This window comes from Psammomys obesus, unplaced genomic scaffold, assembly GCF_907164565.1.
Source record: "Psammomys obesus unplaced genomic scaffold, mPsaObe1.curated_primary_1811, whole genome shotgun sequence".
Taxonomy (NCBI): domain Eukaryota; kingdom Metazoa; phylum Chordata; class Mammalia; order Rodentia; family Muridae; genus Psammomys; species Psammomys obesus.
In genome coordinates this window covers 3,602,769-3,622,957 of record NW_026596109.1, presented here as the reverse complement: position 1 = coordinate 3,622,957, position 20,189 = coordinate 3,602,769, and the positions used below count along the sequence as shown (strand labels likewise).

The 20,189-nt window shown below is 43.3% G+C and overlaps 1 protein-coding gene across 1 annotated transcript in view; it reads right to left on the bottom strand.

The window, feature by feature from the left end:
* Ror1 (receptor tyrosine kinase like orphan receptor 1) overlaps positions 1-20,189 on the bottom strand; it is a 324,533-nt gene that overhangs the window by 96,066 nt on the left and 208,278 nt on the right. The window contains exons 3-4 of the mRNA XM_055629113.1: positions 9,861-10,148; positions 9,233-9,263 (exon numbers count right to left, since the gene is read on the bottom strand). Coding sequence (XP_055485088.1) covers positions 9,233-9,263; positions 9,861-10,148 — 319 coding nt within the window. The remainder of the gene's footprint in view (positions 1-9,232; positions 9,264-9,860; positions 10,149-20,189) is intronic.

Genomic DNA, 20,189 nt, shown 5'->3' with positions numbered 1-20,189 from the left:
ATACACTGGACATTGAAGAAGGCATAACATTTCATTATAAAACAGTAAAAGAACTCAAAGGCAAATTCTTGCCATTGGGGTTAGAAATGCCCTAGGAACAATTGAATAGCTATCATGGGTCAGTCATAAATCAATATATAGCTATATCAAATATCATAATATATATATGGTATATATATATATATATATATGGTATGTGTAACTTATTAAGGGATGATTGATAAGTCAAACTTACATTTTTTCAGTTTTAGAAAATCAATGGATGGTAGAGCCATTGGAGGCTGGACATAAAAATATTAGGTCTGCTTTTGAGGTGGTTGATGACTGGCTCATGAAAACTTCTTAAGTATTCTATGGCACTTCTATCCCCAGTAGCAAGAAATTGAATTTGGGTTACTATTCTGTTGTCCAAGTTCTAGGAGTAGGTTCCCAACTTATATAAAAGCAAGGTTAATAGTGCTGAGTAATCTCAGTTGGCCTGACCTGCCGCAATTTAAACATTGGAAGTGGTGATCGCTGGCAGTCACTATGGATTATTCACAGCAAAGATAAAGTAATATACTTTATTTTAGTACGTATGTACATATATATATATGTATCATAGTAATGATACTCTGTAAAAGTGAGTGGTTTGGGTAAAAAGTATTAGGTGATTGACGTTGTTTAATAACAAGAAATAGATTTATGATTCTTGTGTGGCTTCAGGGAAGTCTTGGAGTTTCAGTGATTCAGTTGTGCTATGAAGCTGAAAACGAACCTCTGTGAACTGCTCTCTACAAGACACCTCTGCTATGAACCAACATTGGCCTTCTTAGATTTTGGGTTCTTCCCATTCATGCCAATAAAGTTTGAGACCTGCAGAGAAAGGGTGTACTGTGTGCTCCAGTCTCGGTAGGACAAAATGTTAGCACTCAGCATCTCTGAGCATCTCCCATTATACGTCTCTCTCCTGCTAGTCCTAGAGTGTACCTCATTGCCTGTAATAAAATTGCTTCATGAATATAAGTCATTGGAATGCTTAAGATGATCAAATTGGTAGTGCTGTAGGTATTCTTGACTATTTTCCTTCAACACGGGGAGGGAATACAGCAGTGTAAGATCTGTAATCCACTCTTGCATCTGTACAATGGGAGTAGTTAATGGCAGTCCTCAGATTTCAACAAGGCCATGGATGCTACTTAATCTTGTCAACATGACTAACTGTAGAATTGCCATGGGAACACATCTCTGACTTTGTCTGTGAAGGTGCTTCCTAGGACTGAGGAGGAAAGACTCACCGTGACAGTAGGAGGTATTATTCCCAGGGTTGGTGTACTGAACTGGACAAGAAGAAAGGGGTGAGCTGAGCGCTAGCATCCATCTCTCTACCACCTGGCTGTTGATGCAATGTGATCATCTTACTTAGGATCCTGGCATCACCTTCGCTGCCCTGGAGGACTATAGTCCCTCAGACTATAATCCGAGATAAACTCGTTCTCCTTTAAATTGCTTTTTATCAGGTATTTTTGTCACAGCAACAAGAACTAATGTGACGTGTTTTTGCAGTTCCATACAGACGCCTTCATGTAGGTGGCTGGCATAGAGAGGAGCTCGCTGTCTACCCCTGACATAGAACAGAGCTTGGTGTTTAGCCCAGCTACCAAGTACTGTCATAGAATCCCAGGAAGCCAAATTTCTAGGAGTTTCCTGCTTCTGGCCTCTTCTTCTAACAGTCTTTTCAGAGTCTTAGAATATGTCCCTGAGGGCCATTTTCCCATAGATCTTTCTTACTAACTCAGTATAACTGAATAGGGTCTTGTTTGGAATGGTGAGGACTGAAAGGAGAAGCGCGGACACCTTAGAGTAGAGAAAAAGAACCTAGGAGCTGATGGCACAAATTTCATAATCCTGACTGGGGTTTTATAATAATAGAGGAAATAATATTTTAAGTTTCAATTTGTCATCAGATTCAGCTGTAAAAAAAAAAATAAAAATAAAGACTTAGAAGACATTGAGCCCCAGTTCTTTAGTCAGAAAAAAAGAAACTTAGGGACTAAAGAAAGTAAGCTTTTTGCCCAAGGTCACTGGCTAGTGAATGACGCTCAAAGGTTAGAACCAGGTATCTTTTCTTCAAGTGCTTGCTTCTCAACGTGTGTCAGCCAGTGGCACCACCAAACCCTAGGAGTGTGTGAGAAATGCAGAGACTTCCACTGTCCATCGTAACACACATTGCTGAGCAATCACTGCATACGAGGTACTGTGGCAAGTGTCACAGGAACAAGGAACAAGACGCTCATAGCTTAGTGTACAAGCTTCCAGGAATTAACTCTCTAGAAGGTGGGGACTTTTCTTCTGTTTTTGGATGTGTCCTGTACACAGAGATGCCTTGCCAATCTTCACAAGTGTCACTTGAATGGGAGCTTTCCACACCCTGTTCATAAAACAGAGGTTGCTGAGTGACAAGGCTGGGTTGAGACAGAAGAGTTTGGCTTTTCAACCTTCTGTACTCTTGGGCTTGCCCTCCTGGGATCGGAAAGCCTTCTTGTTTAATCTCTCCACATTCCCACCATCTGTCCTGGCTCAGAGAAATGCGAAGGCTAAGGTAGTTTTGGGGCGGACACCGTGGTTAGCTGGCTTCACTGAAATGGTGTCCCTCTGTGTCTGGCCCAGCTGCTGAGTGACTCCCTGGTCCCTTCTCTACAGGACATTACATCTCCCAACTGCCTGAGTAGCTGTGTTGAAAGATCTCCTTGAGTTTATCTTGAGTTGAAACTTATATTATCACTTCCTGGGCTGGGCCAGCACCCAGCTTTACTTTTTCACTATGCTTGAGACTTGGACACAGATAAAAGAGGAGGGGAAAAAAATCAGTAAAAGCTACTTGATCTTTTTTGTTCTTGTTGAAAGGGATGTTAGCCAAAAGCTGATGAGAGAAAAGGAAATAAAGGTTTCAAGGTCTCTGGCTGAGGGTCACAGCAGGGAAGAGCATCCACAGGAGGGCTCTGGCTGGAAAGAAGGTCTAACCTCTTTGTTCAAACAGTAGTGATGACAGTGATAATGTTAGCCAGCATTATTCAGCTCCTAACATGTGCCAGGAACACTGCTACCTCTGACATATAAAACATTTTATTAGTTAATGTAATCTTTAACATTCCTTCTGACATAGGTATTATGTTGGTTAGTTTTATGTCAGTTTGACACAAGATAGAGACATCTGGGAAGAGGAAACCTCAACTAAGAAAATGATCCATAAGATCTGCCTGTACGCAAATTAATCATAATGTAAATATTATGTGGGCAAATATTATATGGGCATTTTCTTGATTAGTCATTAATGTAGGTGGATTAGCCCACTGTGGATAGTGCCAATCATGAGCAGGTGGTCCTGAGTTATATAAGAGAGAAGGCTGCTCAAGCCCTATGAAGCAAGCCAGTGGATGACCTTCTACCATGATCTCTGCTTCAGTTCCTGCCTCCAGGTTCCTGCCTCGAGTTCCAGCCCTGATTCCCATCACAGATGGAGTACCACCTGAGAATTCGAAGCTAAACGAACCCTTTCCTTCCCAAGTTTCTTTTGCTCGTGGTGTTTTATCACAGCATCAGGAACCTGACTATGATGGGTACTTTTCAAATAACACAGCCTTTAAACAACAGAACTGAAGAAGACCTCCGGGGATTAAAGAAGAGAAATACACACACCTTCAACTCCCAGAAGGCCAAGTATGTAGTAAACACCATGCTAGGGTTGCTCATGTGTTACATGAGAGGGTAAATAGAAAACACGTGACCCTTCAGATTTCTTTATAACTTGCCCTGGTCTCTTCTTATCCAACATCCTTTATAGCAGTGGTTTTTAGCCTTCCCAATGCGGTGACCCTTTATTATAGCTCCACATGATGGGGCAACCCCCTAATCGTAAAATTTTTTTGTTGCTACTTCATAACTATTTTTTTCTGTAAATCAATTTTTGTTATAAATCATAATATAAATATCTGATGTGCAAGATATCTAATATGGAGCCTCAGTATGGGTCACGACCCACAGGCTGAGAACCACTGCTTTACAGCCTCGTGAAACGAAGTCACTGGAGAAGGCAGATTAGGTCTAGAGTATCTCCAAAGCACATTTCTAGACAACTGACATGACGTGACCTGCTGGGAACTCCTTGGAAAATCCTTCTCACAAACGTGTTTTTATTAGACCAGCCATTGTAGTTTCACAGTGACAAAGTCCTGGTCCCATGACACTGGTTAAGAAAAAAAGAGCATATCTGCCTATGGTAGCATTCCCAGATGGATGAAACAAGAGTAGAACCACAAAGCTCAAGGGAGTACCTAAGCAGAGAGATGTCCATTGGCCTTTGAACCCTCTGACAAAAGGATGCAAAGTGTTTACATGAGAGGAGCTATGTGTATGCATACACATAGACACAGAAACAGACACAAGGCACATATACAGACACACTTACTAGAGCTAGAACAAGGATGGGTTTATATCTCACAAAGTCTGTAGGATGTAGAATCAGTTTATTGACATGAATTGTAGCTTTATAGAATAAAGTGAATAATATGAAAATGATCTCAATGCCTTACTATTAATATAAAAATAACTACTTAGAAATATATATATATTTTTTCCCCTAAAAAGTGAGCTGGGCTTGTACAATGAAATCTACAAAACTATGTAGAGAAATTAAGAAAATGGAATGATAGCATCATGTTCGCAGAAGATTTCATACTGTTTAAATGGAAATCCTCCCTAAATCAATTAAAAGATTGATAGATTCAGTGTAATTTTCAATATCCCAAATGATTTTTGTCACTACTACTAAGAACAAATTTAAGATACGCCCGGAAATGTGAGGGACACCGAACACAGGAAAAGTGTTGAGAAAAGCACAACAGTGAAGATGTGATTGGCCAGTTGTTTTTGATGTTGTTTTTGTTTGGTTGGTTTGGTTTTAGTCAAATCGGCAAGGCATAGTTTCTAACTACTCAGTTGAACCCAAGGCTAGCTGTTGCTCTGACAGTACTTACTGATTCAGTATGGAGGTCACCCTTGGCATTTGGATGGGCTTGACCCAGTTAGTTTTAGAGCCTGTAAGGGCAGAAAGGAGGCTTCCCACCTGAGGACTGCAGCACACGCTCAACAAACAGCTACTTAGAAAGAAGGAAGGGAAAGTAGGAACCTACCCTGGGCCCACATTAAACAAATAAACAAGAAACGGATTCAATAAAAGTAAAGAGTCCACATGGACCCCTCCGTGCATTCAGACTCATGACTTCAGGCTGGTCACAGAAACTTAAATGTTGCTCATGAGATTAGCATGGTTCTGGCCCCGGGGAACGTGTCTCTACCCAAGTTGGCATCGATGGGCAGTGTGAAGGTTGTGGGTGTTACACTTCTGTCAGGACAAGAGGTGCTGCTTTCCACAAGACAAGGACAGCAGTGACAAAAGCATTTCAGTAAGAGAGAAAAGACATCAGCCACCAAGCCACATGCTTTCTCGCAGCTTGGCTGTGATATTTTTCACACACCAAACAGTATTTTGAACATTACCAAGCACCTCTAGTCTTGGTTTTTCATTATATTTCAATAATTACTTGGGAATTTTCTCATATTTTAGAGAAATATTTGCCAGTGTTTCACAGGGCTGAGCAAGCTTTGGCAATATTAGGAGTTGACTGTTGAACTGTGTCCTCTCCACAAATTAGAAAAAGGATGCTCTGTTCCCTCGAACCACAGAATGCAACCCCCTTAGGTGAAAACTGGGTCAGGTCAAAACAACACTGTGGGTCCTAGCACAGGGCTACTGCAGCCTTCACAAAAGCGGGGGAGGGGGGGTGTCTATTTGGAGAACTTTGCAGGGAGAATTTATGAGAACATCCAGCTCACGCTGAAGGAATGCATCCATGAGCCAGTGAATGTCATCAAGTAATGGAAAGGCCCAGGAGGACACAAAAATCCTTCCTTGCAATGCTCAGGATGAGCCAACCCTACAGATGCCTTGATATTGGAATTCTAGCTTCCATGGCTGTGTGATACTGTTCTCATGCCTTAGCCACACAGTTTACATCCCTTGGGTTATAGATGACATATACCATTCATCATAACTTAGATACTGTTTAAATGGAGGTTTACTTAGAGTGTAAACCTAAAACGTTTATTGCAAATACGCTGTATGAAGCTGGCAGCAGCCTCTTGCAATTTGTATTCTCCATGTATCTTCATTCCATCAGAAGCCATACCAAGTGACTGACTTACACTGTCTCGATTTCTGTAGATACACCCTTACATGTACAATGACACTTTTGCCCAGACACATCTCTACTGAAGAGTGGCACACAGCCGCACGCTTCGATTTGTACATGCTGAGCTGAGGTGATGCGCACGTGCTTGTAAGACTGACGCGCTTGATGATGATGATCAGTAGCATGTTCCATAATGGTGTCAATCAGGCATGAGCCCAAGTCTACGTTTGAACATGTCACTCAAGATTCTTAGTTTGTCCTCAGAGTTAAACCCTGTGTGATATAAGTACATTTAGAACCTTGGAGGAAAAATAATTTTATAGACCTAACATGTAAAATTATACAAGTGTCTAGCCCATGAGCAGAATACTCAGCCACACAAAATAATGATTGAAATAGTAAATGTTGATAGTCTGAGCTTCCAATTATAGAAAACAGGTCTTAGACACATTGGGGGGGGGTGGTATGAAGGCATTTTTGTCAGTGTGGGTAGATGGAGCATTATTGCTTTGGCAGTTCTGCTGTCTTGATTTATACCTTTTAAATCCTTAGACAGCCTCCTGGGCTGCAGGTTCAGGGCCTGGCTCTCCCTGGGTCCTGCCTGCTGCCTCCTGCCTCTCACTCTTCTTATCTTCAGCTACTCTGACCGTGCTACTTACAAGTAAACTAGTAAACTACACGCCACTTCTATTTTGGGAAAAAGCAGAATTTCAAAGAAGGCCATGCATGTTATCCAGAATGCTGCAAGGTCCACACGGCTCTCATTTCGTTTATTTCTGACTGCTTTGGGATTTGCCTGTTCACCAGGCACTCTGAGGGCACGGAGGGGAACTACCACCCTATCTGGGAGTTCGTACTAGGAACTCTTAAAGACAGAGTAAGTGCTGGTAGTTGAAAATAGAGGCAACACCATGGGTTTTTGAGGGAAAGAGATAGAGTACTGGCACTGTCTCTCTTTTCAACTTGCTCTATGAGCATGAGGACCTGAGTTCAAGTCTCTAGAAGCCACATAAAACGTGAGGTATGATTGTGGGTGCCTGTAACCACAGTACCGAGGGCTGGGATAAAAGAGACAGGAGAATCATTGGGACTTGCTGGTCACCAGCCTAACTCTAGGCTCCGTGAGAGACCATGTCTCAGTGGAATGGAGTGGAGACTGATGGGAGAAGACATATTCCTCTGGCATCTGTACATGTACTTGCACACACTAACCAAAAAAAGACAAAGTATCAAAATGCCAGCTAGGATGCCGAAATGACAGAGATTGAGCTGGATAAGGCATTGAGACGTTTCCCCGCTGGGCTGAAGACCTTTAGGTAGGTCAACATGGCTGACCTAAGGAAACATGGCAGCTATACGTGGTGTGCTATGGCTGATTAAACTCCGGAGGCGCTCAGACGGCAAACATGAAACACAAATGTCCGAGGTTAACAGATCCCTTTAGCTGTTGTTAGATGTCTTTAATGAACTTCAGTATATCAGTTCAAGAAGCTGCTAGGTTATCTTTGAGACACTAGGGTTCAACCAGAAAGATGGCCACTGGGAAAAAGCCAACCCATGCAGAATGGAGGACAGGTCAGTACTTAAAAACCACTGGGATTACCAAGAAGTAACTTTCTCATGCAGAAGCAGCAGACAAAAAGTCAATAGCCCTGGGCTAAACAGAGAAGGGAAGTTAGTAAATCACAGAAACCAGCCTGTGACCAGATTATCAGCCACATTAGAAGCACAGATTAATATGAACAAATAAGGGACCCATGTGGGAATCCGTTTTACAGCATGTAGCAAAAGTTTTAATCTTTGTTTAAATAAGACTTCAAAAGAATTCCATATACAATGGAATTGGCGTGACAACTTAAAAAAAAATTAAAACAGAAGGAAAATAGAAAAGAGAAGTTAGCTTCAAGAGATGCAAGGTTGCTCCCCAACCTGTTCTGAGATCAAGCCATATTTTGGATCTCAGTGAGCAGAATGCAGTGAGCACTTGGCAATTTTAAGGACTCTTTCAAAGTTGCCTTTAACTGGCTGATGAAATAGTAGAGCAGTGTGGCTGAAGGCCAATGTTTATTTTTACCCAGTACCTATTTTATTAATGGGATTGTGGGCCACTGGGCCTCCAGGTACACACCGATGCACTAAAATACCCCACTCTGTAATTAAGTGGCACAGAGGGGATTAGAGCAGGCTAAGTGGCTGTTACTTTTCGCCCTGGTGTGGTCCAGGCCAGGCATGCTGAGGCTCTCATAGCAGACCTGATGAATTCTACCTCAGAAGTCTACAGACATGGGGGTGGAGGTTTCCTTGCAAAGCAAGAGTTTGAATAAATGGGTCTTTCTCTCCAAATAAAAATACACATAAAGAGAAAAAAAAAGGCCCTTCAAGTAGATGTTTCTAGAGTGAAAGATGAGAATCCCTCAGCCAGAATAATAAACGCATCAACAATAGCATCATTTAAAGAAATGGAATCCTTAGACTGCATTATCAAGGGACTTGGAAGGAATCTGACTTCCAGGGGACTCTCAATCCAAGATGGGTTCTCCCTCCTCTTTGTGAATTAGAACTTCAGCTGTTGAGTTCTTTGAAAGGAATAAAAAATAAAGTGATCAACTAATGTTGTCCTGTGCAATAATTCAAAGCATCAGATATGCTTGCAGAATGTAAAACAGATCCTGTTAGTGGGAGGAAAAAGTCCCTAAGCCAACGTTCTATCATTTTTTTTTGTTTGATTCGACCAAATCCACTGTTGCCACTAACTGTTAGATTCATTTAAAATTAGTAAATGTAGGACGAGGTCTGCTTTGATCAGTCAGATTCATGATTGCCAGGCTGGAGATTACTGCCAGGGCCCATCTCCTGTGGGGCTTCACATCAGAGAGAAAGCAGAGGCAGAGGCATCTGGAAACACAGCGTTCTGGCCCAAACACAGGACAACATTGCCTCTGCTCAGAAACCTACGGAGAAATGCTTAGAAATGACAGAGCATGGAGATGTGGAGTACTCACGAGGATCCTGGGCTTGCAGTAGGTGGAGGCCCTAAAGAAACGAGAGAACAACAAAAGAAGCAGTCTGGGTTACTGGAGGGAGAACAAGGGGATCCCCCCCAATGATAACGGAAGTTCCCACCCTTATTGGATTTCTTTGGATTCGCTGTTTTGCCCTTAGTTTCCCCCACCCACCTCTATGAATCAAAGTAAGCCAGAGAGAACGTGCCTCCCATAGCACAGGGTCTAAAAAAGTGCTCAGATAAATGCAAGGGACCATTAGCAGAGTACTCTCTGCCCTGTTAATTGCCTATGGGAAGGCACAGACATACCCAACCCCTCTGGGGGAGGAGCATCTGTGCTGAGAGAGAGAGAGAGAGAGAGAGAGAGAGAGAGAGAGAGATGGCACAAGGGTTTGGAGGAGGGGAAGTGATGTTAGAGAGAAGTGGCCTCCTCTATTTCTCCTCTGCTGCTTTGGAACTGGGTCCCTCCGACCTTGGTAGCTCCCTCCTGGGCTGTGGGCTGCTTATTTGTAAATTAAAAACAATGGTGCCAGCTGTGGGTCTCAGTAAGTGCTCTTATGAACTCTGGTTACCCTGATACAGTGAACTGATGGCCTAGGGCCAAAGACCAGTTGAAGGCTGCTTACCAAACTTGACAAACAGGACTCCAGTGGTAGAAACCACTTTCTTGCCATTGGTTGCCACGCACTGGAAGTAACCAGTGTCTGTGGTGTCCAGGTTTCTAATCCGTAGCCGAGAGCCATAGTTGGTTGCCCGGAAGGAGATTCTACGAGGTTCCTGGACCACAGGGGCATCGTTCTTGAACCAGCGGATAGTGGGAGGTGGATTCCCAGACACTTTGCAGTGCAATTCAGCAGTCTGCCCCAGGGATGTGGTGATGTTATTCATTGGTTCATCAAGGGTTAAGTAAGAATCTGTGGACAAGAGAAGAGAGGCAGTGAGAGTGTCACCCAGCTGAAGAACACCTCTGCACAAACCCATGGTATCCCGGGGTGTCCCTAGGGTCATGGCGAGACGGACCAGTACATGGAAATAGACAAGGAATGAAGTGGCAGCATTTACTGAGACCCCCATGGCTACAACTGTGCCCCACAGAGCCTGATGCTGGGACAGAAGAGCGTGACTGAACAGAATCTAAGACCCACGCGTTCCCATGAGTGCATGGCACTCAGGGATAGCCATACTCTCTCAGCCAATGAAGGATTCCATTTTTAATTTCAGCTTATAAAAGATTATATAAGTAATACATGTTCCCTGTTGAAACTAAATGAGGAGAAAATGAAGACAAAGGAGCGAAAAAGAAAATCAGTTTAGTTACAATCTTCCTGCCTCCAAATGACATCATTCACAACCTCTGACAAACAACCTTCCTGTTTGTTCACCTTGGAGAAGAAAGAAAGGATCAAACACTGGAAAAAGCAAGAACAACACAATTATTTCCACATCACACGAGATTAAGAAGTATACCCCCAAGACTTTCCTTTTAGTGGCATAAAGTTCATGGGGACCAGCTCACTGCCAGACAAAGCCGTAACGCATACTTTCATAATATCACTCATGTGAGCCAGGGCAAGTCATGTTGTGTCATCCTTCCGTCCGTCCATCCATCCATCCATCCATCCATCCATCCATCCATCTTCGCTCACCTGCTACCTACTTATCAAATCTGTCTGTCACCTATCAATTCAGCGTGTAATTTTAGCTGAAATGAAATGTACTTTCTGTGTAACACACCGAACCGAAACGGTCCCGCAAGTACTGACAAATGTGTGCACCTGTGTAAACCAGGGTCCTGTCCAACACCTCAGAAACTGCTCCCGAATCCTTTGTAGTTGGTCCCAGCTCCCAAACCCTGCATCCCACCCCTCCCCCGGGCAACTGCTGTTCTGATTTCTATCATCGTAGAAGCAATCTTGCTGATGCCAGACTTTTGTACAAGTGGAATTATAATGCAATTACATTTGCATATGGCTTCTTTTAAGATTCGTAACATTCAAATTTCTAATGAAGTAAGTTTTCTTTAAACTTGCTCTTCAATAGTATTTAGAAAACAGCAAACGTTGTGAAATCCAGTTACAGAAAATACATTATTTTTTAAGGTTTGAGTTCAGTATTTGAAGACTGCTATCCGTCTGTATGAAAATTCCCTTGGCTTCACTTTCCGTGAGTACCCATCCTGGGGCAGGTTATTCCCTGAGAGATGTTCTCTCTGCTCTCTGTCCTTCCCTAGCCCTTGTAGAATTCTGTGCTCTGAACATAACAGTCATTACCGTCTTCGTCAGAGTAATATGATTACCTACCAGAAACCCTCAAGTCTGGGGTAAAGAAGAAGGGAGTGGAAAGACACCTTAGACGCTCACCCGAGATTCCAAACACCTCTCCATATATCTCGGTTATGTCTTGATGCCTGGCTCTAGCTGAATTTGGAAATTTAAATTATTGCATGTGGTCAGTAGCTACTGCTATGCTGGACACCACAGAACACAGTAAATTTGTTGAATGTAACGGAATTTTATTGGGAAATAATGTTTCTTGAGATATTTAACTGGATAATTTAATTACCCAAAAGCTTATAAAAGGAACTCGTAAAAATAAATGATTATTATTATTATTTTTATTTTTTTTTTTAGAAAGTCTGTGCAGGAAGATTGGAGGGTGTCCTGTTGAAGTGTCTGCAGCCTCAAAGGACCACGTTGCCTACATGCATGACTTCTTTCACATGGGAAGTAGGACAAAGGTCACCATTGGCTGTTGCTCTGTTCATGCTTTTCATCTCAAGCTGGTAGAACTCTCTCCAGCAGGATGGGACTCCGTCAACGACTGTGTGAGATCCTTGATCTCTTTACATGCATATTCTGATCTCTATCTTGAGGCATGTTTCTGTAAGCTGTCTCTGGACTATGTAGCTATTAATCCACTCTCCTTGGGTGTGCCTGGGTATGGGCACATGTGTTCCTAAGATGTTTGAGAGATGCCCAGAAGGCAGGAAGGACTAATTGACAGCTCCATGGAGGGCCACGGATTAAGATCCTCAGTAGATTACGATCCACGCTTTACAGACAGGAACTTGGAAACGCAACCGTACAATGCACAGGTGAGCCTAGCAAGCACCACTCTATGAGGTTCTGGGATTTGATTGGCTGGGTTTGAATACTCAGGCGTTCACTCGCTCCCATGCTTATCTGTATAACCTAGGGCAAGCTCCTTAAGCTCTTCATACCTTGGTATAGCTAACCGAAACACTGAACAGTAAATAGGGTCCCACCTGGCAAAGCTGTTAGAGGAAGATTAAAGTTAAATTGAGTGACACATGTGCAGTAGTGAAGTCAGGGCTTCCGGAAACCCAAGAATCGAATTAATAATGCTGTTAATTCAGCAATTAATAACGTTGTTCTGGGTTTTACGATAGTGACTTGTGTGAGAGGCTTCTCGGGTTACCCAGATCTTTCCTTCCTCTACCTCCCCTAGTCCTGTAACGTCTGGGTAAGTAGGAAAGGCATATTAATCATAGTCCCCTATTGAAGAAGAGGGAACTATGAACCCGAGGTTAGCCGACTAGCATCTTGTTCACATAGTTGTCTTCCCAATGTACCAGCAGCCATGGCCTTCAAGCCTCAAGCTCATCCAGCCTTACATGAAATCCAATAGCAGGCAGTCACAGACTGTAGTAGAGCCTGCATGCCAGGAATTTGTTGTAAAAGTCCTAACCCTGTAGTTCCCACTCAGCCTGTCTACCCCGTGACCTGCCTGGACAGCAAAGCCCACTGAAGCTGGACACACACATTCACTCTTGGAGGGCCAAGCCCTTCCTCAGCTCCATGTAGAAGTGTCTGGGAAAGGGTTCAGGCTGAGTCTGGTGTTTTAGTTTTCCTGGGCGCCGAGCCTTTGTCTGACTGTTCTGCATCCTATTTGGTCAGATAGATCTATAACAGATCACCTCTCTCTCTGAAAGTACTAGAGGGGCCACAGGATATCTTGTGGTCAGTGTTTCTCCGGAGAAATTGAAAGGACGTGAATGCATCTCTGTCTCACCAATCAGAGCCTTGCTCAAAGGATAATATAGAGACACAGATCTGTCTGTGATTATGTAGCTGCTCACCTGAGGCCCAAAGCTGGCAAGTACTCTGCAGCTCAGTTCAGCCAAGAGCACAAGTGTCAGGATGGCATTTCAACTAAGCTCGCAAAGACATTCTTTTGGGCATAAAATTATAAAGCATGTCCCACTCCTTTACCTTTCTTACTTTTAGTGTGTGTGTGTGTGTGTGTGTGTGTGTGTGTGTGTGTGTGTTTGTGGTGAAGGTAGCGCCTGTCTCAGCTTGGGTGCTTTTATCATTGAGACATCTCACCAGCCCTCCCTCTGTCTTTCTTAACAAGCCTGGGGACTATTTTCTTTCTCGAATTTTCTGTGGCTTCATGTGTCATGCTAAGGGACCAACTCCAGGCTGTGCATGCCAAGCTTGAGGTGACAGCCTCTTTATTTGCAAGTGGCTGGAGAAGTTACTGAGGTCATAGGATCAAGGGCTAGTTCTGCCACTAACAGCCACGAGGACTGAGTTGTCACAGAATAGAATAACCCTCTCAGAGATTTGATTGTCTTATCTATTATTTGCGTCCTCGGGATGTCCTCTGCCTGGGGCAGCGTATGTTTTCATAGGATAGACACAGAGCCTTCATAGATAGACCAATCATCAATTTGAATTCCAGGCAATGGCACGTGGCTTCTACACCTTTCCCTGCACTGTAGCACTTTGTTTGGTGGCTGAGCCAGTGTCTCCGACAATGCACGCTTGAGCAATGGGACATATCACGTTATTTTTCCATCTTCCCCAGACTACCAGTGCTAACACAGCAGGTGAGTGAAGGTGGGTATAACTGGCCTTGAAGTGAAAACAACAACAACAAAAGAAAAAAACCAAAACAATCCAGTTCCACTGACTCCACCTATCTGTGTTTCTGGGCAAACCTGAGTGATGCCGACAATAATGACACACCATAATGACTAACACCTACAGAGTACTTATTGTCCTGGCAGATGTTGTGATGAGCATTCTACTCGTGAGAAACATAACGCAAAGAGAGATAAGAGAGTTGTTCATGGCCAAAAGACAGCAAGCAAAAGTTGAGATGTAAAACAAACGATTTCAGCTCCAGAGTGCATGCCTAGGGGCAGAAGCTTCTAACAGATGAGTTAGAAGGTCCTGTGGGAGTGAATGCATGGGTATTCATGTAAAATGTAGTCCTGTATAAAATAAAAATAATAAAAATAGAAATTTCAAACCTCTTGTACTCAGGACCTGTATGTAATCTTTAGAATATTGAGGAACTCCAAAGAAAATTTGTTTTTTTGCAATATGTTTAATTTGTTGGAAAATAAAATAACCCAGTAATTAATATAAATGTTTTAAAGAAAAATAACTATGTTCTAAAGATACAATAGTGAAGAGTGGCATCATTCTAACTTGCTGCTGATGTATTATCTGAATTAAGATCAGGGAGCTGCCTCTTGTTCCGGCATTCAGTTTGTTGAGAGGCACTGTTTTGATTGAGGACAGTCTCGCTCAGTGTCCTTTTTATCATACTTCCCAGATGCCCACCCTTGCTCTGTATATTCTCATCTTCCGGGAGGGTCTCTTGACAGGCTATCAAGACAATGGTGTAGCTTTAGCCCTGAGCTCTGTAAGTCAGAGAGCAGGGTGTGGCTACAAGAACATGCATAACACATGAGGTCAAGTAACTGAATGTAGAGGTCATAAAAAAAGAATTGCAACAGTAAAAGGTTTCTGAACACGTGATGACCAAAAGTTAATTTAAAATCAAACAAAAAAATCTGGCAGCCCTTGTCATGTCACATTGCGTAACCTCTCTGCGGCCATGTTTCTGAGCACACCAGCGTGTGCTCTCTGCACTGTGCATGCCAACACACCACATAACTCCATTAAGGGCCACCTGAAAATGATGGCTCGTTTACAAGACTACCAGATACATGGGCTGTAGAGCTCTTACTGTATGCACAAAGTTTTCTGCTCTTATTGAAACATGATGGTTTGATCACGTAAAACAGAGACTTTTAGTACTATCCTAGTGTCATTCTTCACTATCAACTTAGTCTGTCTTTGGGCTGTTTTATGTTAGAATGCTCTTCTGAAAACTTGCTGTGCCATAGGCTTACCATTTATGACTGAGCTGCCCACAGGTGCTCTTTCTCCTCGCTCTGAACTGTGAATCTGTATTAACTACTGTCATCTGCACAAAGACACCTCTCTGATAAGGACTGAGGGATGCGCTGATCCGTGAGTATATACATACTTTGAAGGTCATTTGCTACTACGTCCACCCAGCAAAAGAATGATAGTAGACTTTCTCCTAGTGCCCACAAGCTCCCCAGCTTCAGGTTCGGAGCCAGAAGAAAAGTACCAGGTGTGTGTTCTCTTTTTCTGTGGAATGGGTCTTCAGTACAAGCAGAAAATGGTTGGCTACCTCTGTATTAGTCATGGTACTGCTGTTGACAGGGTCGTTTCAATTGTCCCTTGTGAGGTTCATATTCCAGTAAAAGTACTGAAGACTCTTCTTTCCCAGCCTCCTACGTAGTACATTCCAGGAAGATGAAAGTTAATCAGCAAGGAGGAGGCTTCCAGGGCAACAGGGATTTCTCCAAGTCCTATCACCAAAGTATGTGGCATTTTAACATCAAGTTTTGGCAGGTGTCCAAGAACATGGCAAACAGTCATGATTGTTTTGAGAGGGGTATCTTTGATATCTCTTCTGACCAACAAATCAAGGGAAAGTATCTCACCCCCAGCAATTGGTTTTGTGTTCGGCAACTTATGACTCCCAGGTCAAGCATTAACCCATGTAGAGTAATTCTAATATAAGGCTACTGTGTATGTGTGTGTATATACATTTATGTACAAAGTTTAGCTCCCCAAACCTGCTTCTCTTCCCTATCCTTCCATCTCCCTATATCAAACTCCCTCTCATAAAGTTTAGAAAGAAAGATCTTAAGAGCCAAGTTCTGAGAGCCCTGGAACTTAACAGCATCTTCCAGACATGCTAGAACTCACAATTTCTATGGTTACCTACACAAGATCAACCCAGTCAATACTCCACCGTGCAGCAGGAAATGACTTATGAGCCCCTACTGCTAAAGAGGTGATATTGACAGCAGGTGGATACCAGGGGAGGGAGAGTCAATTTTCTTCAGTATTGCAGTCTCTGGTAGGCTGACCAAGCTCCAGTGAATGGCCCCAATGTCATGTGTATGGAGGCAATACTAGGGCTCAGTGGGTTACTTAAAAAGGGAAGGAAGAAAGAAAGAAAGAAAGGGAAGTTAGGAAGAAAGAAAGAAAGAAAGAAAGAAAGAAAGAAAGAAAGAAAGAAAGAAAGGGAGGAACATGAAGTTTCAAGGGCTGAGTAGGGATAGGGATTCCAGAGGAGGTGGAGGGAGAAAAGGTGTGAATATGATCAATATAAATTGTTTATATGTATGACATTGTCAAATAGTAAAAGTACTATATTAAAATAAATATCCATCTTAGTCACTGTTCTATTGGTGTGAAGAGACATCATGACCAAGGCAACTCTTATTAAAAAAAAAAAAAAAAAGAATTAATTGTGGGTTTGCTTAGTTTCAGAGTGTTAGGCTGTTATCATGACAGTGGTATGGCAGAGCATGGTGGCATTCATGGTACTGGAGCAATACTTGAGAGCTACATCCTGATCCACTGAGAGACAGAGACAGAAATAGGAGGGAAAGATAAAAGAGAGAGAGACAGGGCCTGGGGTGGGCTTTTGAAATTTCAAAGCCCACCCCCAGCAACACACTTCATCCAGCGAGACCACATCCTTCTAATCCTTTCAAACAGTTCCACTCCCTGGTGACTAAGCCCTCAAATACATGAGCCTATGGTCACCATTGTCATTCAAAACGTCATACTATCCATTAAAAAAAAAAAAAAAAAAAAAGCCAACAACAAAAGAAACTGAGTTGTTGATTTGATTTTTGTCTTTAAAAAAACCCAAACTGTTCAATGAGTTTTGGCACGGTATTAGGATAAAATCGCAGCAATTTCTGAAATGGCACTTAACAGACTTCTGCTATTTTGTACTGTGTATGTAATCAAATCGGCATCCTTAGCACTGATGATCTCAGTCAACTTTCAAATGTTGGAGATATTCTCCATCCTGCAGCATCAAATATCCAGCCAAGACTTCATTCTTCCTCTAAAACTAAGCAAGCATCCATGTCACTAATAGGCAAATTTGTTAGCAAATGGTAAACATGTCAACAAAAACGGTTTTAAAATAAATTTCTTTACAGCTTATTGCCAGTCAGTGTCTAACTTCTACACAAATTCTGCCTATTGTGATATACGGGGTCACGTCAAACTTTCGGGAGTGAAAAGGACCCTGGGTAGAGAAAGCTTAAGAGCCCTACCCCATACCATCTACTGGAAGCCGTGGGGCAATTCATCCCAGGTGACTGTCATGTCCAGGCAAAAGATTAGGGTTGACATTTTTTTATTTTTGTTAGTGTAGAAAAGGAAATGCTGATTTTTGTTAGTGCTGTTGGTTCCCATTACTTGTAGAAAGAGACTACCATCTTTTTTTTTTTTTTTAACACCTATAAAGCATTACACACTGTTTGGAATATTACACAATGGAGTTATTTAAATGAAATAATCTTATGATCCAGACACTATAATCACCCTTGTTTTAGAGCTAAGGAAGCTATTTAGGCACAGAGAGGCTAAACAATTGCCCAAAGTCACACAGCCAGATAGTGGCAAAGACCACTTTCCAGCCAACTCAGGTATCTTCTTCCCCGTTTTTGTCTACAACTCTTACTGAAATTCCAGATCCCAGCTCCTATAGCTTCTGAGACCGTCCAGCCCATGGCAAGCCCCAGCGGCCCCGCAGACATAAGCCAACTAGCCTCTCACTCTGCGACTAGCTGGAGGACAGGGCTGCGAAGGCAGCCAAGGCCCCTTTCACTGGAGACTTAATCAACCTGAAAAGTGAAGTGCAAGGAAAAGGAGGGACTTTATGGCTTCTCTGAGAGTTGAGGCTCCATTTCCTCCTTTCCCGTTTTGTCCTCCTCCTGGCCTTGCCCGTGGTCCTGCGAATTTCACAGGTATTTAATAAATGTGGGTTGATTAAGTAAATGGAAGGCTCCAGGGACTTTCAGGCAAGCTAGCTCCGGAGACACTCCATTTATTACCAACTGCTTGACAAGACGCTGCATGCGCATGCGCAGGCCCACAAATCCCTCCCAGCATTTATGGCTTCGTTTTCAAGCGCCCGCCCACCTCTCCGTTGGGAGGCAAGGCCCAGCTCTTCACTATGGCAACCCAGCCGCGGCTAGGAAACAGGTCACCATCAGGACCAGGCCTAGGCATCAGAAGAGGCCCCAGCCAAGGCTGGGGAGGAGTGAGGGGTTCCGACAGATGCTTAACTAAACACAAACGTCTGCCAAACACAGTTAGGTCAGCTCGCTGGCTCCGGGCGCGCTCTGTTCACGCTACCTACCTGCAGCCGCTTTCCGCACACTTCACCACAAATACTTCTAGCTCACTCTCTTGGAAAATAGTTTCTATCTAACGAAACTCAATGCAAAGCATAATCGAAATCAGCTTGCACGTTGTTGAGTTGGAGCCACAAGCCGTGTTTAATAAATATCACACACGACATAGCAGGCGACTTGAGGGAACGCCCATGGCCAGTTTCCTGGGAAACGGAACATGGGTCAGGGCACACGGAGCAGGTGGTGTCAAAAAGAGGAAGGCGGGAGGGATGACAGCCACATTTGGAACACTTTGGTTCCTTATCTAAGTATTGCCTCTTCCTCGCTGACCCTCATTTTCTCTCATCCTCAGTTTTTTTTTCCCAGCTGTAAAATGGGCCAATGACTATCCACAACAGAATTGTGAGGTTTGAATGAGAGATGCATTAAAAGTGCTCAAATAAAAAAATTTGCAGGTGAGTTCTACCGTCAGAGATTATAATTTAACTGATCCAAGGTATTTGCAACAGGAGCAAAATGGCCCCATACAATTCTCTTGAGTAGTTCATAGGAAGGAATACGTAGTAAAAGAGTCAGCATTTTCTGGCCAGAGATTCCTCCTCAGCTTTCTGTTAAGCCCTGAAATTCCACAACAATCCCCAGAAGGATTTCCCACCACAATCTCTATGGTACACACACACACACACACACACACACACACACACACACTCACAAATCCAGGGCTGAGGCAAACACAATGTCTCGGGACCCACAGCAGAGTTAAACCAGATCCCCAGCCGGACTTCTCCTTGGACTCTCCATGTGGAATGTCTCTGCCCAGGTTCAGAGTGGGCAAGATGCAGTTAGACATCTGTGAGCAAGCAAAGCTGCTGCTGGCCAGAGGACAGACCACTTAGAAGGGGGTGCTCCGCCAGCCACTCACAGTTGTTCGGGAACACAGTGTGACAAATCAAGGGATGCTGGCATTGCTGAGAATCTCCAAGTGACTCTTGAGGTGGAGGAGCGTCTGTCCATTGGACCAAAGTCGACAAACAGCCAACAAGGCAAGGAGGGGAGCACACATCAGTAAGGAGAAAACTCACCATGTTTTGAAAACAAACCTAGACCTATGCACCCTCCATATGGAGACAGAGAAGATGGTGCTTCTGCCTTCTGCTGGAGCCCAGCCATTTCAGACAGCTCACGGGGGCTTAAGGAAGTATTGCTACCTAGAAGATTGCTTTCAGGAGTGGGTCATTTTCACAGGTAGGACAGTTGTGTGTAAAAGGAGTCTTCAGCATTCAGGAAACCATTTTCCCCTTTACTCTGATAGTTAAGATCTGTGCAGAATCGCAATGGCTGGCCCCAAGAGTCCAGAATGTTGTGTTTCTGGTTTTGATTGATAGATGTGTGTAGGAAAAGAGCCTTGTGGCTCGTGCTAATTTCCTCAGGCTCT